The sequence below is a fragment of the Tupaia chinensis genome, unplaced genomic scaffold (assembly GCF_000334495.1).
Source record: "Tupaia chinensis unplaced genomic scaffold, TupChi_1.0 Scaffold000115_1, whole genome shotgun sequence".
NCBI lineage: Eukaryota > Metazoa > Chordata > Mammalia > Scandentia > Tupaiidae > Tupaia > Tupaia belangeri.
Genome location: NW_006159579.1, coordinates 8,927,524 through 8,949,892, shown reverse-complemented (window position 1 = coordinate 8,949,892; position 22,369 = coordinate 8,927,524). Strand labels below are relative to the sequence as shown.

Here is a 22,369-nt window from a genome sequence, read left to right as displayed (position 1 = left end):
GTCAGGGTGGGCATCAGGTGCCAAGGTGCCAGGGCACCAGTGAGAGCTGTGTGGAGGGAACAGGCTATACAACAAAGGGGTTCAAGAGAGTACCCTGGTCTTTCCAGAAGCTTCTCAGCCACCCCCAACTGCTGCCACCAATCCTTCCCTGTGCACACAGGCCTCCAGCCTCAGTGGGACCTCTTTCTTCTGTTCACTCAGGAACTCAGGCAAGGTCCCAGGGTGGCAGGGAGAGACACATGAAGTGCACAGAGGGCCCCATGAGGGCTCAGAGGACACTTAATCAGGGCCAGGGCCACACTGAGGCCTGGAGCAGCTGCCCCGCCCCCTGCAGCTCAGCTGGCAGACAAGAGACAGGGCAGTGAGGAGAGGGCCTCTGTGGCTGCCAGTTGACCCGCAGCCCCCACCCCTTCGGGGCTGACCCTGTGGCACTCAGCTTCTGGTCAGTCCTTGGCCAGGTGGAGGAGGAGGTGGCCAGGCCAGGTTCAGGCCAGGGCATCAAGGTCCACAGTGGGCAGTGGCTCCCGCCAGAAGCAGAAATTGCTGTACTCAGGGTTGGCCAGGTCTGCACTGGGGCCACGGGCCACAGGCGGGAAGAGGAGCTCCACCACCTCGCTCAGCCGCTCGTACCTACGGGCAGAACAGGACAGCCCTGAGCCCGGGCTGCCTACAGACCGTGGCTCCATCATGACCCGTGGTGGTTCCTCGTGGGAGCCCTGGGCAAGGATTGGGCTCCTGGGTGGGAGGTGAAATTGGGGTCTGGGGAGAGCCTGGGCATGGGGACATGGCAGGGTTTGGCCTCACGTGGATTTGTGGTTCTTCATGAGCTCCTGGATAAGCTCTCCGCGTGGGTTGACAGTGAAGATGCGGGACTGAGGCAGGCCCACTTGCTGGTACGCAAAGACATCCTGAGGGGGGACAAGGAGGGCCAGGGAAAGGGGCTGGCTGGGGCAGGGAGGAAGCCCAGCCCGGGGTGGGGTGAGGGACGACACATGACACACTCACATTGGGCCTGTTCCCAAAGGCGGCGTAGAAGGGCTGGCCCTGGGGCAGGAACAGCTGCTGGATATCACTTAGGCAGGCGATCTTGAACACCTCTGGCTTCTTCTCAATCACCTCTCTGGGGGCCGTGGGCAGGGAGAGGTTCCCAGGAGGAGGTAGAAACCCAAGGGGCACAGGGTCAGGTGCCATGAGTCAGACCCAGCTCTCAGCTGACATGGAGAGCTAATAGCGGCCTGTCCCTCCCCACAGGGTGCAGGCAGTTACCTGTGGAGGGCCGAGAAGAGGCTGCTAGGGGACAACAGGATGGGGCCCTTGGGGAGGCCGCAGCCCCGCTCGCTCACCCACTGCAGGTACCCCTTGGTGAGGTCAGCCATGCCGATGGCCCGCGCAGAGCAATACAGGAACTTGTACCCATTTCTGGGGTGGGGGACAACAGTGACTCAGAGCCATCCAGAGACAGCCATCCCCTGTCCCACTCCCTTGGCTTCAGTTTGCACAGCCCAACCCTGGGACCCTGGCCTTCAAACCCAGAGGCTGAGCCAGCTGGTAGTGTGGTGGTTGAGGCAGCTGGCTCCCACATGGTCGGCCATGCTGTTCAAGTCCTGGACCCAGAGGCTTGAAAAACGTGCAGGGTGTGTTTGTGTGCATGCCCCAGATCCCAAAAGGAGAAAGGACTGTGGCATGACTGTCCCTCACCAGGGGCTGCTTTCTCATCCCCAACCCCCTCAGCCTCTGGCAAGTGCATGTCCTCTGACGAATTTAGAAAAGGAAAAACATAGGCCTTGCAGGGAGGCGGCTTAGGGAGAACAGCTAAGTTAGGCCTGAGAAGGGAGCCTTAGGAGTGTCCCAACTAGAAGCAAAAAGACCTGAGACCCAGTGGGGGTCCAAGATGGAGAAAAGCTCCCCCTCCAGCCTGAGGCCGATGAGTGGACTCTGACTGGGTACAGCCGCATGAGATGAGTCTCTATAGAACCGAGGGCCTCTAGGTAGGTCTCAGCGCTCCAGGGCCTGCCCAAGCTGCTTCCCTTGTGGGCCCTGCTGGTCCCCGAGATGCCCTGTCCTGTCACTCCCTGCCTCAGCCCGAGCCCAGCACTCACAGGTGGATTTTGTGGTAGAGACTGGTGATGCCCTGGTGTGTCCAGTCTTTCCCCAGCTGGGGCAGAATGTGGCCCAGAGCATCTGACCTAGAGCCGGAGAGGAAGGGTCACTCAGGGGCAACCCCACATGGCCCTCATGTTCTATGTATGGGCCCAGGAGGGCACAGCCCCCAGCCCCAGGATGGCCTGCAGGGAAGGGAGGGCGAGAAGGTGGTGAGTTCCCAGGCCTCCAGCCCCCGCCCCCCCCCTCGACCTCCCCTGGCCAGCTGGGCCTCACTTGGTAATGGTGCCATCAATGTCGGAGATGACCACCTTGTCATCCCACCGCCACAGGTAGATGGTGGCCTTGCAGCGGCAGGTGCCCTGGTACTGGGTGGTCACACTGAAGACCACATCATTGGCACCTTCTTGCAGGTTCAGGCGTCGCTGGAGCCAGGCAAAGGGGTGCGTTGTGATCTGTTGTAGCAGATGCCCCACACCCCTCTCCACCCCAAACCCACAGCTCATTCTCTTCCAGCTCAGAGATCCTTCCTGGACTAGACAGTGATGCCCAGATATACCAGCAAGGGTTGAGGGCGACTGTGCTGGAAAGGGCCCTCTACAGTGCCAGGCACAGGAGCCTTGACCTCCCTTTGCTCCTCTTTGAGACGAAACTGATATAGCCAGGCCCGTGTGTGTCCAGGTTACTCAGGAGAGCCCAAGTCTGGGCAGCTCTTAGGGGAGAGACAACCTACTCCATAGATGGGACCCTATGGGGATCTTCACAGGAAGCCCTGCCTGGGGCCAGGGTTCCGGACTCCACATTCTCCTAAAGAGAGCCCTAGCCCTGCCCTTGGTCCATAGAGAAGGATCTGGGCAACTCTCCACTCAAGCCAGGTGACCAAGGCTCCCAGGCACTGACTAGGCCGAGTTGGGTGTGAGCCCCAGGGTACCAGACGCACGGCAGCTGCCCTGAACCAGGCCAGTCAGACCCCCTTGGACACTTCCCTGACCACGGAGCCACACCCACAAAGAAGACATGTTCTTGTCACAGGAGCCACCAGTTTACTGAGCTCGGAGAAGACATGACCTGGGGCCGGGTTAAGGCTTTCATCAGCGGTGTGGCATGTCACTGTGACTTCCAAGGACAGACCCAGAGACTGCAAGTCACTGCAGGTAGATATCCTAGGACCTATGAGAGGGCCGACCCAGTCAGAACTTCCGACAGAGAAATGGGTTGGCGCTTGAAGAAGCGACCCCTCACCCCTGGAGGCATTCAAGCCAAGACTGTGAGGGAGGCTGCCGGGGGTGGGTCTGGTCTTTGGTGAGCACAAGGCTCCCTGGGCTGTTTCTCAGCGAAGTCTGAGGGACTTGGGCAGGAGTTCAGCCCTGCCACCCCAATAAACACGCACCATGCATTCACTTACGATCTGATCGGAGGAGAGGCGGAGGGACTTCTTGTAGGTAGGAGTGTAGGCCGAGGTCGAGGGTGGCAGGGAGGGGACCTCGAGGATCACAGGGCTGTCTGGGGCATCGTCATCGCTGCTCAGGACCTCGGCCTTTGCCCTGAGGGAAGCACCGATGCTCAGGCTGCCTCTTCCATCTGCTTTTCTTTCTGTAGGTACTCACCCCTAGCCCAGGGCTCATCCCTATCACCCGAGACCCCATCCTGAGGGTCCACCCATATGGGCTTCCGGCAGATGGCAGGGGTCCTGGCTGGCAGTTCACACCTAGTCGGGATAGCAGGGTGGGGCTGGGACCCCAAGCTGCCAGCCCTCAGTGCACTCCCAAGCAAGCCGGCGCCCCCCTTGTAAACATTTACCTGAAAGACCCAGAGTGTACCATAGGGTGTAGTCCCTATCCCACCAGCCTTGGCCAGCCCATCCTTGGTCACTCCCCCACCCAACCTTGGGCAACTGGGTCAGTTCAGAGCAGAGCAAAGGAGGCATAGCCAGCCCCTAGGGACTTGGAGAGCCAGAGGCTCCATCACTCTTAACGGCTGGGAGTCTGAGCGCCCGTTCTAGTTTTGCCATTTCCTGGCACTGGGGCATTTGGTGAGTCTCTAGGGCTTGGTTTTCCCATCTGTGAAATGGGACGTTTCTTAGAAAAAGAAGGGTGTACATGTGCAACCGTGGCTGGGGGAGGGATGCTGGGGACACCTCCCATCCCTAGGGCATCTTTCCCCAGGCTCCATACTGCTGAGCAGGCCAACTCACCCTGGCTGCTCCACTGCTGTGGTTTTCTCCTGGGCACTGTGCTGTGGGAAGAACACCCATCTGCTGACCCCTGACTCCTGCCCTCTGCTGGCCCTACCCATGACCACAACCACCCACCTCCACAGCTGGGAAGTCCCTGCGTCGCCAGGAAAACCACCATCGCCCACCCTTCCGAGGCATCTTCTCCTTCTCCAATTTGTCCACGGTACTCTGTGGGCAGATGAAGCCGTAGTGTTCTTTTTTGCACCCCACAAACCTAGGGAGCTATCAACATCTGGAGGCTCAGGAAGGGTACCCACCTCTAGCCTGGGCTTTCAAGCAATGGCTTGCAGGGCTATGCAGGGGAGACCAAGAGCTGCTCCCGCCCCACCCTGCCCCTGCCCTGGCCTCCCATCTGGGCGTCAGTCTGCCTGCTAGAGTAGCTGAAGGTAATGCTTTGGGAGCTCCTCAAGATCTGTTCTCCCTGCTACCAAGTGGCGGCAGAAAGGACAGTCTATATCCTGTACTCTTCTCAGCTTTTAAGACTGACCCTAAGGTCAGTGACTGACTGCCAGGAACGGCTTCCCTCTCCGTTCCTATCACCACCTGGTTGGGGCCGTATAACCTTGTGGTAACACCGACTAGGTCTGTGCTGGATCTAACTCCTCCTCTGGGTTCCCCATTTCTGCACCTGCAGGATGCTCATGTGTCTCTGGGAGGGCCTTGGCCTGGGCTGTCCCTGGAGTTATCTAGCTCAGCTCTCATCAGCCTTTCCACAAGGCCACCAATGGGGGCTACCAGGAGTCTACATCTGCTTGGTGAGGCCCTTAGGGCAAGCCTAACCAAGTCAAGAACTTTGGGCCCAGGGCCACTCCCAGAAAGGCAGGTGCAAGATGGCACAGGCTGTCACTGGAAGACACCGTCCTCAGAGATGAGCAAGGTAGCCCGGGAGGACCTGGTGGAGGTTCTAGGAGGGAAGGAAGAGGCTGAGTTTCTTCCCATCTCTGGGCATCTCTGCATGCTGTTCTCTCCTGACTGCTCAAGTCAGTCCATCCCTCAGTCTCTCCCCATTGGGCACTCACTCAGCAAACCCCTTGCTATAGGCTTTCTTTCTTTCTTTCTTTTTTTCTTTTTCTTTCTTTCTTTCTTTCTTTCTTTCTTTCTTTCTTTCTTTCTTTCTCTCTTTTTTTTGGAGAGGTTTTATTTTTTGCTATAGGGTGCATGTGCATGCCACAAAGACAGAGAGAGACAGACAGAAAGTGAGAAATCACCCCCCAGGGGGGATGGCCATGCCGCAATCCCTTCTCCTCCATTCTTCTCTCGGGATCTTGGGCATGCATGTACACACGCCTGGTGTGAGTTTAAGCCACTGGATCCGGGACTCGAACCGCAGTCAACTACATGGGAGTCCAGTGACACAGCCGTTATGCTAACTGCTGGTCCCTCTGTAGGCTTTCCAAGCACCCCAGACCTCTCCTTCCCACACTCACCGTGGAAAAAAGATTTTTGTTTGTTTGTTTTGCTAGAGATTGCATGTGCCCACCAGAGAGAGACAGAGACAGGGAGAGAGGAAAGCATCCACCACGGGGAATGGTCATGCTACAATCCCTTCTTCCCTCCCTCCTTTCAGGATTCTGGGTATGCATGCATGTACCCAGCATGTGTACACTACCTGATCCAGGAATCAATCGTGCAGCCAGTCAAATGGGATCTGGCTGCCTCACCCACCAAGCCAAGGGGCCAGCCCCATGGATGGATTTTCCATTCCACTGGGTGAGTCTTTAATTAATACCATCTTCCTGTGAGGGTGGGGCTGTTTAGTTTATGATTGTCCCGAGCTTGGGCCTGGCACGTAATAGCTGTTCAACAAATGTGTGCTAACAAAGGGAGTGAGCACCCCTCAGCCCAGCCTGGAGGGTAAGAGGAAGGTGGAACCTTCATAATCCAAGCCCTGTCTTTCAGATCCCAGAACCTCCTGTTGAAGACAAGTCCTAGTTTAGGCATCTGTAGGCTGTTTGGGTCCTTCTGGTTGTCCTGAGCTCCTCTGAAGTAAAAATCCAAATCAAACAGGACCCACCATGGCCAGGAAACGAGAAGGGTGAGGCAAGGCTTGGGGGACACTTGTCACCTCTCCTACAGTGGGTCTTGCCCCTACAGGCCCCCAGGCCCATCTCTGCCCATCCCCACTTTCTTGTCAAGGGCCAAGCCAGATCCCAAGGCTGCAGCCACTTTCCCCACCAGGCCCAATGCTATTCTAGCCATTACCTTGGGAAGGTTCTTCTGGAAGGCTTGCAGGGACAGGATTATGGGGGCAGCCACAGCCCAGTTATAATGCCTGGGAAGACAGCAAGGTGTCAGGCTGTAGCAGTTGCAGGGTTGTGGGGAGTGAGATTCTCAGACTGCCAACAGCCCCTGGCTGGTACTCACTTCCTATTGATTTTCACCACTAGGTTTGGGTCGTCCAGGAGACTGGGGTTTTGGGTGAGGTCCTCATAGGAGACGACGTGCTGGTTGAACTTCTCTGGGCACAGAGGCAGCAAGTAGGGGGTGAGGTCAGCCCAGCCCTGGGACCCACTGCTCCAGCTCCTCCTGGCCCCCTGAACCCTATCACAGGCCCCTTGCTGGGCAATTCTTTGGCTTAGCAAGGTCTCTCCCTGCTTGTGGTTTTGATCCTATTGTTCCCACCCCGAAAGTCATAGCACAAGACATAGCTTAGTGTCGAACGTTTGCTTCAGGGGAATTGGGATGTCCAGCCCTGCTGGGTTCACACCTGTTTCCCCACCCTTGAGTGTCTTCCCTGCCCTCCTGTGCCCCCTGGGCTCAGTGCCAATCCTCGGAAGGGCTCAGGTCACATTGACATACCTATGGAGATGTCCCGGCTGTCTGCCAGTCCACCACACAGGGATAGTGCTATGGTGTCCACAGTGTCAGCAGTGGGTTCTGGGGTGTGTTCAGGTAGGGAGTCCCCCAGAAGCTTCTGGCTGCTAGGTTCACTCCACCTCCTGGCCCCTAGTCTACAGTCACTGGGGGCAAAGGGGCCAACAGGGACATGAACATAGGAGGGTGGGAAGTGGGTCCCCACTCCTCCCAGGATGTTTTCCCCATGGATCCCAAGACACCCTGACCCAGAGCCCAGGCACCTCTGGGGGAAGTAAAGGGCTGCATTCTCAGAGTCCAGGGAGGGTAAGTCGTCCAGGTAGATGTCACTGGGACCTAGGTGCTGGCTTCTCTTCAGGGAACCTGCAGGTGGAGGAGGGGACACCGCAGACCTAACGTGAGCTCAATGTGCCCCTTGTCTTGGGATGCCCAGAGGCAGTGCTGTCAACAGAACTGTGCTGACAGGGGAGTGAGTGCTCTGTCTACACTGCCTGGCAGGGTCACTGCCAGCCACATGTGGGTATGGAGCGCATGTAAAATGTGGTTAGTGGGAGGGCCTGAGCAGGGAAGGGCAGCCTGGGGGATGTGAGAGGAGTCATGGGCTAGGATGGGTATTTAAATCCTGTCTCCAAGAAGCCCACATGATTTTAGTTAATTTGGTTTTAAGTAGTCACATATAGCCAGCTGCTACTGATCTGGAAGTGGCAGCCTGGTGCCTTCCCACTGGTCCTAGTTAAAACCACACTTGTGAGGGCCCAGCAGTCAGCATAATGGCTATGTCGCTGGACTCCCATGTAGTCGACGGTGGTTTGCATCCCAGAACCCGTGGCTTAAAACTCATGCCAGGCGCGTGTGCGTGCATGCCCAAGATCCCAAAAGGAGAGTGGAGGAGAAGGGATTGTGGTGTGGTCATCCCCCTGGGGGGTGATTTCTCACTTTCTGTCTCTCTGTCTCTCTCTGTCTGGAGAGCACACACGCCCTATAGCAAAAACCTCTAAAAAAAAACCATACTTGTGAGCCAGGAATGGTCTGGCTCTATCTCACCCTCTCCCTCACTCAAGATACTCCAGTTGGGTCACCCCTGTAGAGGTTAGGGGAGCTGGATCCCACATCAAACTGGCTCACCAGTTTTAATCCAAGCCCCACTGGCTTGAAAACACGCCAGGTGCATGTTTGTGCCTGCCCCAAATCCTGACAGATATAGAAGTAGAGAAGGGATGGCAGCATGAATTTGGTTTTAAGTAGTCACATATAGCCAGCTGCTACTGATCTGGAAGTGGCAGCCTGGTGCCTTCCCACTGGTCCTAGTTAAAACCACACTTGTGAGGGCCCAGCAGTCAGCATAATGGCTATGTCGCTGGACTCCCATGTAGTCGACGGTGGTTTGCATCCCAGAACCCGTGGCTTAAAACTCATGCCAGGCGCGTGTGCGTGCATGCCCAAGATCCCAAAAGGAGAGTGGAGGAGAAGGGATTGTGGTGTGGTCATCCCCCTGGGGGGTGATTTCTCACTTTCTGTCTCTCTGTCTCTCTCTGTCTGGAGAGCACACACGCCCTATAGCAAAAACCTCTAAAAAAAAACCATACTTGTGAGCCAGGAATGGTCTGGCTCTATCTCACCCTCTCCCTCACTCAAGATACTCCAGTTGGGTCACCCCTGTAGAGGTTAGGGGAGCTGGATCCCACATCAAACTGGCTCACCAGTTTTAATCCAAGCCCCACTGGCTTGAAAACACGCCAGGTGCATGTTTGTGCCTGCCCCAAATCCTGACAGAGAAGTAGAGAAGGGATGGCAGCATGACTATTTCCCATCAAGAGTGTCTTTTCCCTCTCCTACTCTCTGATGAGCACGCTGACCCTCTGGCAAAACTTTTTAAAAAGATAGCCATCTTCCCTGAGTTCCTAGACATGACCCTCTCTCCTGCTTCGTGCCTGACCCGTGCTGTTCCCTATGCTGAGGATTGTCCTCTGCTCTTCCTCACTTGGCTGGATCTTTATTATCCATGCTCAGCTCAGAGACTGCTCAGAGAGGCCTCCCTCACCACATGATTTAAATGCCTCATCCAGCCTGTGACTCCCCATATCCCCATGTCGGCCCTTCCTTGCTCACGCCTGTGTCATCTGTCTGTCCCTCAGACTATAATCCTTGCAAAGGCTGGTGCCAGGCATAATGCCGGCTTGGAATGTCCCAGAGCCCATCCAGGGGATAACATGAGGTCAGAGATGCAGTGGAAGGGGTCCAGCCGTCACTCACCTTTCCCCCTGGAGGCCCTCTTTGGCTGCTGAGCGGCCCAGCTCTGTGATTTAGAGATGGGAAGGACGCCTGTGTCCTTGGAGCTCAGAGTCTTGGCTTCCTCACTTTCTGGGGTGGGGAGAGGGGAACCCACCAGAGTTTCACTCAAGTAGGGCTTCAGCTCGGGCTGAAGCAGGTCAGTGCCAGCTCCTGGCTGCAGGATTGAGGGTCCCAAAGGGTCCATATGAGCCATAGAGACAGAGGGGGTGCTGGGTCCCCCTGGAAGAGAAGCTGCCTTGGTGCTGCATTCAGGGACCATCGAGGACTCGGGCCTCTCAGCTTTGGCCACCTTCAGTGGAAAAATCAGAAGGCATGGACATTGCTGGGTCTGCCTCCCATGGCCCACAAAGCCCTGGGGGAGGTGGCCTGAGTCACCATCACTCTAATCCTCATTTGCAGAGGCCACAGAACCCCCAAAAGGCAGGGGTTGAGGGTCAACATGGAGGAACTCACCTGGGGCAGCCTCCCCCAGGCCCACTGCATGTGGGACTCAGCTCTCAGTGGACTGGGCTCCGGGGTCCGCAGCTCCAACTCCGAGTCGCTCTTAGGGGATGACAGCCCACCTGGCGAGAGGCTGCAGGAAACAAGTGCTCAGAGGACCCAAGCCAGCTGCCACCTCTGCTGCCCGCCCTAGCTCTGAAGTACAGTATCTCTAACTCAAATGCATGCCCGTGCCAAATCTGGAATATATAAGGAGGATGCCAAGATAGAATATATACATATATAAAGGACTCCTCCAAATCAACAATAAGGAGGCAAACCTTAAAAAGAATAAAAAGGAAGACAAAGTTGTGACTGCTTCTTGGGCACAGAGATTCCATTGGGAGTAATGAAAGTTCTGGAACTAGGTAGTCATTGCACAGCAGTATGGACTTTTTTTTTGTTTTTTAGAATTATTTTATTTAATTTTATTCATTGTCTCTATTGTATTTTATTTTATTTTTAAAAGTTGGCCAGAGAGAGACAGAGAGAGAAAAGGAAAGTGAGAAAGCAAGCTGCGAGGTCTGGGACTTGAACCACGGTCAGCAATGTGGGAGTCCAGCTGCCTTAACCACCACACTATCTGCCAGCCCCAGCATGGACTTTTTTTTTTTTAAGAGTTTTTTGCTATAGGGCTCATGCGCTTGCCAGAAAGACAGAGACAGAAAGCGAGAAATCACCCCCCAGGGAGCATGGCCACGTGCAATCCCTTCTCCATTCTCCTCTTGGGATCTTGGGCACGCATGCTCACGTGCCCGGTGTGAGTTTAAGTCACCAGGTCTGGGACTCGAACTGCAAACAACTACATGGGAGTCAAGCAACATAGCCATTATGCCAACTGCTGGTCCCAGCACGGACATTTTTAATGCCACTAAATGGTATACTTTGAAATGGTAAAGTTTATGTTATGTGTAGTTTATGTAATGTGTATTTTAATTTTAAAAGGCAAAGGACGTGAACACTTTACAAAGGAGAGGTACCAATGGCCAGAAAACACATTAAATGGGTTCTGTGTCATTAGTCATCAGAAAAATGTCAGTTGGAACCCCTCTGAGATTTCGGGCTGCATCTCAGCCTGCAGCCCACCTGGCTCTCACCTGGCCTGCGGCGACCACTCGCCATCGGAGTAGGGATAAATGTCTTTGGGCTGCAGCGAGGGTTCTCCTTCCAGCTGGACACTGCTGATTGGTCAAAATGAAATGGTCACTGACAGGGCAGGACACCCCAAGCAGGGCATGGGAGCAATGTCAAGGACTCGGAGAGATGAAGTAACTAAAACCAGAGACGGCAAGACCCTTGCCCAGGGTCGCCCAGCATCAGCAAGGGAAAGTGCTTTAACCACCTTAGCATCCCCACACCCTCAGCCTCCTCCTGGCCCCTACACACCCTGAAAGCTCTGGCCTCGGCTTTTCCAGCAGGGACAGCTCACTCTCAGGGCCTGCCTCCAGTTCCTCTGAACTAGAGTCACTTGCCACCGCATCCTCCTTCCGCCTGGGTTTCTTCCTGCGGCGCCGCTTCTTCCGCCCCGTGGAGGCCGCGCCCACAACAACGAGGCTCTCGGGCTCGCTGGCTGTGCCCAGCTGGGAGTCTGAAGGGAAGCCAGACAGGCCCCCCCAAGGGATGGGTGAGGTGCACAGGCGAGGAGGCACGTGTTCCTGTGGGACAGACCAAGGGCAGAGCTGAGACCCTGGGGGACCCAACACCTAGTTATCCTGTTCCCCCCTTGAATCCCAGGCCTTAGCGGGAGCTCATCTGGGGTCAGAAAAACAGGCATGGAGGTTGGACAGAGGTAGCTGCAGCATGGCCCTGCCACCTCCGGCTGGCTGCAGCTTCTCAACAGAGATAAAACAGCCTTGATACCAGGGAACCCCGACAGAAACCTCCATCAGCCTCTCTCTTCCTGACCTCAGGCCTATTACAGCAGACACCTACTTCCTCTTCAAGACACAGCCTGGCATCACCTCCAGGAAGCTTGCCATGACTACCCCCAGCCCAGTTCCATCATCTATTGTTTATGTGTCCACCTCTCGTTGGACTAGTTTGGAATTTTCTTTAAGAGCAGGAGTCACCCCCTGTCTGAATCCATACAATGCCTGATGTGTAGCAAGGGCTCAGTTAAAGTCATCCAGTTCCAACACTATAAATGCCTCCGTGCTGGGCCCTGCCTCTCCTCGGCACACACTGCCTCTCTCACCCCCCACCCATGCACTTCTATGATGCAGCTGCACAGAGCTGGCAGCAGACCTGCCACCAGCCAGACCTTCTGCTTCCCAGGGCACTAGCTGTTCTTCGATGTCCTGCTCCTCTCAAGGCTGCCAGGGAAGGCCTCCTTTTCATCACTAAAGGTCCCAGCTCAGGTGTCCCCTTTTCTAGGAAACCTTTCCCTGCTTCTCAGGAAATAGAGTCAGCCATGCCCGGGCCCCTCCTCTGGCCTTCCACCCCATATCACGAGTGTTTGAGGCCAGCGCCGGCTGAACCCCTGCATCAGAGGTCTGCTGATAGACAGGATTATCAGCTCCTAGGTCATTATCCCTACCCCCAGCCAGACCTTCTGCTTCCCAGGGCACTAGCTGTTCTTCGATGTCCTGCTCCTCTCAAGGCTGCCAGGGAAGGCCTCCTTTTCATCACTAAAGGTCCCAGCTCAGGTGTCCCCTTTTCTAGGAAACCTTTCCCTGCTTCTCAGGAAATAGAGTCAGCCATGCCCGGGCCCCTCCTCTGGCCTTCCACCCCATATCACGAGTGTTTGAGGCCAGCGCCGGCTGAACCCCTGCATCAGAGGTCTGCTGATAGAGCGCAGGACAGTGACACGTCCAATGCCTGCCGAGGGGCTGGCAAGGACGACAGCACTCACCTCATCGCTCTCCAGCTCCTGGACGAAGAAGGCTTCACCGCTGTCTCCCAGCTTCATGTGCAGGTCCACTGGCTCCCCATTGATCTCGATGTCCACCTGCAGTGGGGAGCGGTGGGATGGGGATGTACGGTCCCTGGCATGGGCCCACACGCCCATGCTCCCTCCCTCTGGCCTCCCACCCGGGCCTGCAGATACTGGCTCCTGCTGCCGCAGCACTGCTCTCCATCCCAGGCCTCGGCTCAATCTCCCCTTTCTCAGAGAGGCCTCCACCAGGACTCCACCCCATCTTGGCCGCACACACCGCCCATCCTTGGGCTTTCCTACATCAGTCTCTCCCTTACATTCTTATTTATTGCCGGGTTTCCATGTGCCTCTCTCTTCCACACCCCACAAGATAAGGAAGTGCTCTGTCTCGTCACTACAATGTCCCCAGACCCCAGGTTGTTGACTACATGGACAATAGTGACAATGACCATTTACAGGGTACCTCGTGCAGTGCTTCATGGAGAGGATCTTGTTCGAGCTTCACAACAACTCCTTGCAGCGGCCCCTATCATTACCCCCACTTTATAGACGAGGCTTGCGGGGTTTAAGTTGTTTGTTAGGAAGTGGCCTCATAGCAAGGGAGTCTGCAAACCCATTAAGTCTGAGTCCCAACCCAAGCTTGTAAGCCCTTCAGTACAGTCTCCCACAGGGCACATTTTTCTGGTAGGAGTCTAGAAAATCCAGTCACCTCAAAACAAAGGGGATTCGAGCCTCCAAACCTCTCTTCCTGCAGCAGGCTCGAGGCTAACAAAGGCTCTGTCACGTTCATCTGAGCCCAGTGAGGTTGGTGTGGGTTTACTAAGGGACTCACTTTAGAGTCGCCCACACACCTGGTCCTGGGACAGGATTATCAGCTCCTAGTTACTTCTCCCAAATCATCCCACCACCACCGTCACCAGGCAGGTAACATTGTATCCATTTGCACAGGGAAGGGGCAGGGCTCAGAGACATGACGTGGCTTGCCAAAAATACACAGGTAAGGTCTAAGTGAGAGTCAGGGCTGAGGCCTCTGAGCCAAAGACTGCCCTACTGCTTCCACGGCAAAATGGAAACCCACCCTGACCACAAAGCCCACAAAGGAAGGCTCTGGGTCCTCTGGCTGCCCTGGCTTAAAAAGCACACCCCGCTCCCCCATTGAGAGCACTCACCACCTTCTCCCGTGACCGCAGGACGCCCAGCTTCCCAAAACGCACGTGGAAGGGTGAGCAGCGGAAGGAGCCATCAGCCTGCTTCACAACCAGCACGTCGATACCGCCGCTCAGCGTGGCGGGGTTCAGGCCCCGGTACAGCTCCTTCACCGTCCCGAACACTGTCTCCGCCAGCTGCCCCACGTAGTTCATGGCTGGTTCTGGGAAGAGAGCAGTGCTGTACACAGGCCTGGTCCACTTCCCTCCGTGGGGAGGCTCCTGCCACCCAACGCCCAGACCCGCAGGCTTACGTTGGTGTCACGCCTCAAAGCGCCTTTGCAGGAGGCTTCTGCGTGGGGTGGGAGGGCACTTGTAGACGTGGCCCTAGCCCTGGCTGGTGCACTGACCTGCAGGATCCTTGGACAGCAGCCTCCCTTTTGTAAGTGCTGATCTCCACATCTATAAAGTAGGGGCGCTGGGTAAGCAACGCTGGGTTCCCTGTGCCTCTAAACGCTGTGACTAATCATAATGACCATGGTGCTCAGTGGGCATGGCTTGTTTCATCTTCACAACAACCCGGGAGGCCGGCCAAGTGGTGTCATCATTCCTGTTTACGGATGAGCCAGCTGGTTTCCGAGAGGTGGAATGACTCGCCCAGGGTCTCACAGCCATCTTCAGACCCAGGTCCATGTGCTTCATACCCAGAACCCTCAGTGTGAACCCCAGGATGGCCCCACTGTAGAAACGGGTGAAGGGGGGATGGGGCAACTTCAAAAGAAATCAGGCCCAGGGCCCTGCTCAGGGATGGGTCCCAGGGCTAGCATGGGAGTAGTGAGGAGGAGGTCTCTGTTTTTCCATCTGAAAAATGGTTCCAGCTGTCTTGCTGCTACCTCGTCCTCGGAGAAGAAAGGGGCGTTGCTGAGTCATTGTGACTGGTTAGCACTGGGTAACCAAGGCTCCGCTGAGTCCTGTTCCAGGGGTCAGATGCCCGAAGCAGGGTATCCTCAATAGCTGGGGGTTTAAGGCCCCAAACGCCAAATCCTTCCCAATATCCCTGGTGGGGAGCCTAACTGTGGCCCACAGCCTGACCCCAGGGTCTCCAGGCAATGCTTGCAAGCCTCCATTTCAGCCTTGACCCCCTACTTTTCTGGCTAGGGCTAGGCCACAAGACCCACATTCAGGCCCTAGGTCGGCCCCGTCCCTCTGGAACTGCTCCTTCCACCAGCCAGACTGGTCCCTCCAGCTCCCTCACAGCAGGCGGGGCTGGGTGAGCCAGAGGCCGGAGGCTGTAGCAGCTGCAAGGAGAGCCGCCTCCAAGCTTGGCATGGTGCCCACCCTGCCAGCTTCAGCTCATGCCCTGCTGCCCAAGTCAATGGCCTGCTGTCCCTCTGGCTGCCAGGATCCAGACTGTCTGACCTCCATGGGGCACTGGCCTCTCTCAGACCCTGCATCAGAGCCCCAGAAGGACAGTGTGCCATGCACAACCACTGTCAAAGGAGCTAAGTGGTGCCTTCAAAGTTAAGTGACTTCTCCAAGCTCCATTAAGCTAATAGGCTGGAGACGGGGCTCTTCTGCCACCTGGTTCCCAAACCGTAGCACAGTTCTGTGCAGGGAGCAGCTGGCCCATAGCCGTCTCTGCACGGCCCTGCCATGCCTCCCTCCAACCCGTGGTCCGTGGTCCGTGGACCCCATGGGTCGGCATCCCTGGGAGCTTGTTAGATACATGGAAATCTAAGCCCAGCTCAGCCCTACTGAATCGGCATTTGCGTTTGAACAAGATCCCAGGGAATTCCTGCACCCTTTAGTGTTTGGAAGACCTGCCTTAGTGTTCAGTCCATCGCTTATTCTAGAAGAGCCTGATGACAGGAACCCCACAGGGAGCATTTCTCAGATAATTCCCATCCCCTGCCCCTCTGGGGTCATCGGACAAAGCCGCAGCTTCTTTCCATCTGTGTTAGAGCACCTCAGACCTAAGGCAGACTTACAATTGCCAAAGTGGAGCCAGCAGGTGTTGTGGAGGTTAAAGCAGTTGAATACCACATGGGTGACTATTCAAGTCCCAGACCCTGCAGCTTGAAAAACATGCCAGATGTGTGTACGTGTATGCCCAAAGTCCAGAGAGGAGAATGAAGTGGAAGGAATTTGCAGCATAGCCATCCCCCGGAGGGTGGTGATTCCTCACTTTCCCTCTCTCCTTCTCTCTCTGTCTCTCTATGGCAAGCACAAGTGCTCTATAACTAAAACAAACAAAAAACAAAACTGCCAGGGGAAATTTTCCCATTTGGTTTCTCCCTGCCTCACTGCCAAACTCTGTGCACGTAGGTCTGGGCAGACAGACTGACTGACAAAGGCAGGGCTCTGGACTACTGCACCTAGAAAAAGCAGACAGGACTCCAGAAGCTTCCAGGAATAAAAGGGCAAGCATAGGAGGGGCAGGCCAGAGGAAGGGGCAAAGTTCTGTCCAGCTAGAGGCCTGAGATCTACATTACAGCTGAGCTGGGGTTGTGGAGAGGGTGCCAGGCTCAATTTTCTCTAGGACAGAGTTTTTTGTTTTGTTTTGAGGTTTTTGCTATAGGGTGCGTGCGCTCGCCAGAAAGACAGAGAGAAAGTGAGAAATCACCCCCCAGGGAGGATGGCCACGCCACAATCCCTTCTCCTCCATTCTCTTCTCAGGATCTTGGACACGCACACATATGCGCCCAATGTGAGTTTAAGTCTCCGGGTTCGGGACTTGAACTGTGGTCGGCTACATGGGAGTTCAGCGACATAGAGTTTTTTAAATTGCCATTTGGGGCCAGGTAGTTCTTTGTTGTGTGTGTGGGGACAGGGAGGGGGCTGTAGGCTATTTAACAGTATCCCAGACCTCCTCTCCCCATTTCAGACTGTGACAACCAAATCGTCTTCAGACATTGTTATGTCTCCTGAGACCAAACTGTCCCCAACTGAGAACCAATGACCTAGTAGTAAGAGTCAAATGGCAGGGACCAGCAGATGGCATAATGGTTACATCACTGGACTCCCACATGGCTGACCATTGTTGGAGTCCTGGACCTGGAGGACTGAAACACCAGGCACGTGTGTGTGTGTGTGGCCACCCAAAATCCTGAGAGGAGAATGGAGGAGAAGGGACTGCAGTATCACCATCCACCCTGGGGGTGATTTCTTTCTCTCTGTCTCTCTGGTGAGTGCCCTATAGCAAAAAAGAAAAGAAAAGAAAACTATTGATGAAAAAAGAAGAGCCAAATGGTAGAGAATACCTGGTACCCATGAGGAATCCTACTGGGACCCGTTTATGAGATATTTTCTAGCATGCAACTTGATGTCCTTGTTTTCAGACCCCTCTCAGCTCTAATGTCATGGGAGTCTAGAACTGTCTCCTCTCTGTCCCTCCACCCTGGACCCCACAGGTGGGTGTCCCCACATCTGCCTGCTCAGCCTTTGGGGGGCATGTCCTGGGCCCAGCCCTGTGCTCTTCCCCCTCTGCCTGCACCCGTCTCTGAAGGGGCTCTCTTTCCCCAGGACCTAGTTCTGTCCTCTTGGTGTTCTGCTTGGCTCCCTCTGCCCCCTAACTACCACTTCATCCCTTACCCCCAGGCAGCTGAATGCCTCTGGGACTCCTGGGAGCCCTCTCCCACCAGCCCCCTGAATCCCATTCCCCAGTTTCTTGCTCTCCGTGCCTCCTTTCTCCTGTCATAGGTCAAGGATTTATTACAAGATGCCCAGGTCATAGGCAGCAGCAGGGCATGATGGGTGAGAGTACCAACCCTCTGGGTTCCAGTCCCCACTCCACCACTTCCTAGCTGTGTTTTCAGCATCACAACAGCCGCATTCACCCAGGCTGGTCCTCAGGGCACTACAAGTTGGCCTCCAATGCACTGCCCCTGACCACAGTTGAGAGTTTAGACTTAACTTGGCATTCAGGGCCCTGCACAATGGTTGACCCATTATTTGCAGAATGAACAGGTGGGCTCCGGAAAGGTATCATAGGATGCCTTGACCAAGCCTCAGACCCTGTCCTGGAAACAAGCCTTCTGGACTAGCCCACAACTCCACTCAGAGAGGCCAGGCAGGCTGCCTTGGGTCTGACCTCTCAGTGCTCCTGGGCACCAAGATTTGGGTCCGGGGAGAGCACGCTCTCTATCTAGGACAAAGAGCAGGAGGGTAAGCCCTCCTGTTGCCCTGGGAGCGAGAACACTGCACCCCAACTTCCCAGCAGCTTGGCATCTGAATGCTCAGGACTAGCTGGTCAAGGGTCAGACCCCGTTTTGCAAATGAGGACACTGAGTACCAGAGAGGGTGGGTGTCTTCCCGGGGGCACAGCCAGCCAGTGGTAAGTCTGGGTCAGCTTCCCCTGGGAGGTTTGGGCATCTCCTTCTCCCCAGATTTTACATCCTGGTGCCCAGGGGACTGGAGGGAGGGAGGGAGGGAGGCCCGCTCCTCCACCCCTGTATTCCCACATGACGGCTCCAGGTGGCTCTGGCCCTTAAGCATAAAGAAAGAAAGGTCAGATGGCAGGACAGATGGGGCAGGAGGGGACAGGGACATCTCTTCCCTGGACCGAGTCGGGCCCTACCTTGGGAGCTGCCCACTGGACCTCTTTGCTCGGAGCCGCGACCTCTACCTGCGTGCACAGGATCAACAGGTTAAATGTCCTAGGCCGGCACTCACTCGCGCTTCGCTTCCGGCTCCTCTAGGACAAGGTGAGATCCTGGCTCCACCCCTTTCATGAGCCAGGTGCGGCCTCCTCAGGTCTCAATCCGCCCAAGCTCCACCCCCCTGATAAAACCCGCCCCCGCCCCATCCTCAAGGGCGTCCTTCACTTATAGGGGCTGGGGCGGGGCCAGACTTAAAGCTCCGCCCTACCCCTGCTCCACCCAGGGCACCGCCCAGCTTCTGGTGCTGACCGACTCAATGTCCCTGTGGCCAGCAGGAGTGGCAAACATCAGGGACTTTGGATCCGGCGAGTCTCAGTCCTCCCGGCTTTGCTTCCAGCTCGCTTTGTAACCTTGTAAGTTTCTGCCCCATCTGAGCCCGTTTCCTGCATTGTCAAAGGGGAGCCCTCTCCAGGTTTTTCGAGATTACATTAAATGACCTGTGAGGAGTCCAGCGCTCAAACGTCCCCTTCTGCAAGCAGCTTTCCCTGACACGACAGACTGGACAGAACCCTCGTGTGATATGCACGTAGCCCACAGTTGTAATTTCATATTTGCTTGAATGACTATCGGACTAATGTCTGCCTCTCATTTGAATTTGAGCTCCGTAAGAGCAAGTCACACCTATCCGTACACCCCAGGATTCAGTACAGTACCTGACATACAACAGGTGCTCAATAAATGCCGGCTTAATTTCATTCCTCGGACTAACTGGTCGAGCGGCAGCGGACTCAATACCAGCCCTGGCCAGCAGAGGGCAGGCGGTGACCAGCCTTCTCGCCCAGCTGAGCTTCCCTGAGTCTGTACCCGCCGCGGGAACTGCGCATAAACCCTGGTGTGCTCGCGTCTGGGCAAGGTCGGTCGGCTCGCGTGCCCCGGCGAGGTCAGGGCCAGAGAACTGCTTCTCCTTTGGGAAGCTCAATGTACATTCTCTGTGGTTCGCGACCTTTCCTGGATCCAAGACTGTGAAGAAATGTGACCCTGCAAAGACTCCGCGCTAAGAAGGCTCAGAAGGTGAAGGAGGAGAGCGACAGTGGCGAAGAGCCAAGCTTTGACAGCACCAGGTGGTCGGGAGTGAGCGCTAGCTGTCATTTGTCTGCGATGCAAAATGACAGAACCTATTTGGCAGTGACTGGCCTGGGTTGTCCTCACTTCAGCAAAAGGTATTTAGTATCAGTCCTGAACCCAGGCAGTGTCTCTGGCTGTTGTCCCAGAAGGGCCCTGCTGGGAGCAGAACTCTAAGTGGTCACACACCTGTCGGGGCAGCAGTATATGTAACAGTGAAACGCTGGAAACACCTGAAATCCCTTGAAGCAGCCTGGGAAGGAAGGAAGGAGAGGTCACAGGTTGGGGCCACAGATGCCAAAGTCAGTCTACCTCTGGGAGCCCCCAGTGACAAAAAACGGTGCAAAACAGTGATAAAACCTACCTTACAGGGCCAGCAGGTGGCATGATGGCTAAGGCGCTGGACTCCCACATGACCAACTTTGAGGATGGACCCAAGGGCTTGAAAAACACATCGGAGTGTGTGTGTGTGTGTGTGTGTGTGTATGCGCACGCGCGCACCTGCCCAAAATCCCAAGAGGAGGGTGGAGGAGAAGGGATTGTGGTGTGGCATCTCTCTCCCTTTTTGTGCGTCTCTCTCCAGCAAGCAAACTAAAAAAAAAAAAAAAAATTTTTTTTTCTTAAATTTTTCTTGAAAACAAACTAAAACAACTCCCAGGTGGTTGTAACATGCAACCAAGGCTGAGAACTATGGCTCCTAAATAGAGCACTGAACACAGCGCAGGACACACTTTAAATGTTCCATAATGTTTATCACACATTTGTTTTAAGATGGAGCACAAATTGTTTCAATGTTCCTTGTTAGAATAAAACAAAAAATAGAAAGTTGTTATAAAGGTTGTTGCAGAAATTGGATTTCTGACAAGCTTGTTTCCTGAACCATGAATCATCCAGGATTTGGTGATTATAGGGAGAGGAGGAGGGAGGAGAGCAGCAGTCGCCAGTGGTATGACTGGTCCTAACCCCCAACTGAGCCTGATAAGGCAGGACCATCCTCCAGTGGGTGGTTTACATCAGCATCTGGAAGCGTCCTTTGAACCTACTACATCGTGTTTGTCCTTTGCCCAACTCCCCTCTCCCTGGGCACACTCACTAGGTGGGCCTGTACCACTGGGTGCTGTTTGTTTCTCATTAACCCACGTGTGCAGGCGGCACTTCCTCTCTGTAGAACTTGGTCACGTATGTACTCATCATTCCCAGATACACGATTATTTCCTGCGCCCCATGGGGAAATCCAACCTGAGGTGGGAGGACGGGAGCAGCAAGACTGGCTGCCTGCAGCAGCTCTTCAGGTACTCCTTGTGGCTTTATTGAAGGGAGTTCTGTAACCTGTGACTGGCTTCCCCTAGCATTTAGGCTTGAGTGTTGGAAGGGTAGAGAACTGATATCTGGCTAGGATGACCAGATTTATCAAATGAAAATAAAAGACACCTATTTTTAATTTCAGGGCATACAATTAATATCTTTCAGTATAAGTATGTTCCATGCAATATTTGGGATATACTTATCTTTATTTTTATTAGGTAAATCTGTCCAAACAGCCAAGACTCCAGTGCATGGGACTTGCTGCTAGGACCAGCCTCCTGCCCAGGGTTGCCATGTTCAGCTTCCATCTGTCACCCAGCTCCAGAACTGTGCATGGCTCCCAGCTGCTTCCACAGTGCAGCTTGGACTCCCTGATGTTATGCCGGGTCTCTTCTGCCAGCCCAGCTGACCTGTTTGGGCGGTTTTCCACCTTTGCTCCTGTGCATGTTTTTCCTGCCTGGCATGTCTCCTGCCCACTCCTGGAGCATGCACTGACACTCATTGAACACCTGCTGGGTTCAGGCACCATTCCTCTTTTGTGTTTTCTCATTGGATTCTCTCCAGACCCCGGACAGCAGGGACAGTAATTGTTCCATTTTACCAGTGAAGAAAATGATGCTCTGCAATAGTGATTCTTAAAGTGGGGTCCCTGGACTAGCAGCTCACCTGGGAACATTTTGGAAGTGCACATTCTCAGCCCCTACCCCAGACCTATGGAATCAGAAATTCCTGGGGTAAGGCCCAACAAGCTGCATTTTAACAAGTTGCTCCCCTCCCTGCCCACACTCCAGGTGGTCCTTTTCTAAAAGATGAAGCTGGGGCCAGCAGGTGGCATGGTGGTTAAGGATGCTGGACTCCCACATGGCAGACTGTGGTTTGATTCCCGGATATGGCGGCTTGCTTTCACACTCTCTCTCACTCTCTCTAACGCTCTCACTCTCTGGTCAAATTAAGATAAATAAATAAATGGATAAATAAAGTTAAATAAAATAATTCTTTAAAAAAATTGGTGAAACTAATTCAGGAGTCTCCAATCTACAGAGGAATAGAGGACACAGCGGACCGGCTGGCTGGGTGTTTTATGATCTTACTAAGCCCCCTGCTTGGGCCAGGCACTGGAGATGCTGCACCAGCGACCCCAGAGTCTTGAGGGGCGAGGGTGGGAGGGAAGGGGAAGGTCAGAGGCACCATCAGGAAAGCGCGTTTTGTAGGATGCTGAGATGCTGAGGCCCAGGTGGGGCAAGCTCCGGAGCCCATAAAGGGGTGGGCGGGGTCAGAGAAAGCTTTCCCAGTAGAAAACTAAGGCTGAAAAATAAGTTGGACCTAGATGAGGGTGGGCGGGCACGGTGTTCCCGATGTAGGGACTAGGTTGTACAAAGGCCGTGCAGAGCCACTGGCTCTG

General features: G+C 54.9%; 1 protein-coding gene across 2 annotated transcripts; it reads right to left on the bottom strand.

Annotated features, from left to right (window-relative positions):
- Positions 1-466: 466 nt before the first annotated feature.
- Positions 467-18,700, bottom strand: LPIN3 (lipin 3). 2 transcript variants are annotated; one of them, XM_006144143.2, is made up of 21 exons: positions 18,519-18,700; positions 14,257-14,404; positions 13,967-14,166; positions 12,774-12,869; positions 11,309-11,577; positions 11,020-11,103; positions 9,896-10,016; positions 9,404-9,731; positions 7,414-7,513; positions 7,136-7,296; positions 6,701-6,794; positions 6,539-6,608; positions 4,412-4,504; positions 4,295-4,335; positions 3,506-3,644; positions 2,377-2,525; positions 2,100-2,186; positions 1,267-1,419; positions 1,006-1,120; positions 805-908; positions 467-630 (listed from the first exon to the last, which is right to left on the bottom strand). In XM_006144143.2, exons 3-21 carry the CDS (start codon positions 14,156-14,158, stop codon positions 486-488), a joined length of 2,541 nt encoding a protein of 846 aa, XP_006144205.1. In that variant the 5' UTR covers positions 14,159-14,166; positions 14,257-14,404; positions 18,519-18,700; the 3' UTR covers positions 467-485. The 2 variants fall into 2 exon arrangements, with proteins under 2 accessions (XP_006144205.1, XP_006144206.1); XM_006144144.2 differs by having other exon boundaries at positions 11,020-11,100.
- Between the last annotated feature and the right edge of the window lie 3,669 nt (positions 18,701-22,369).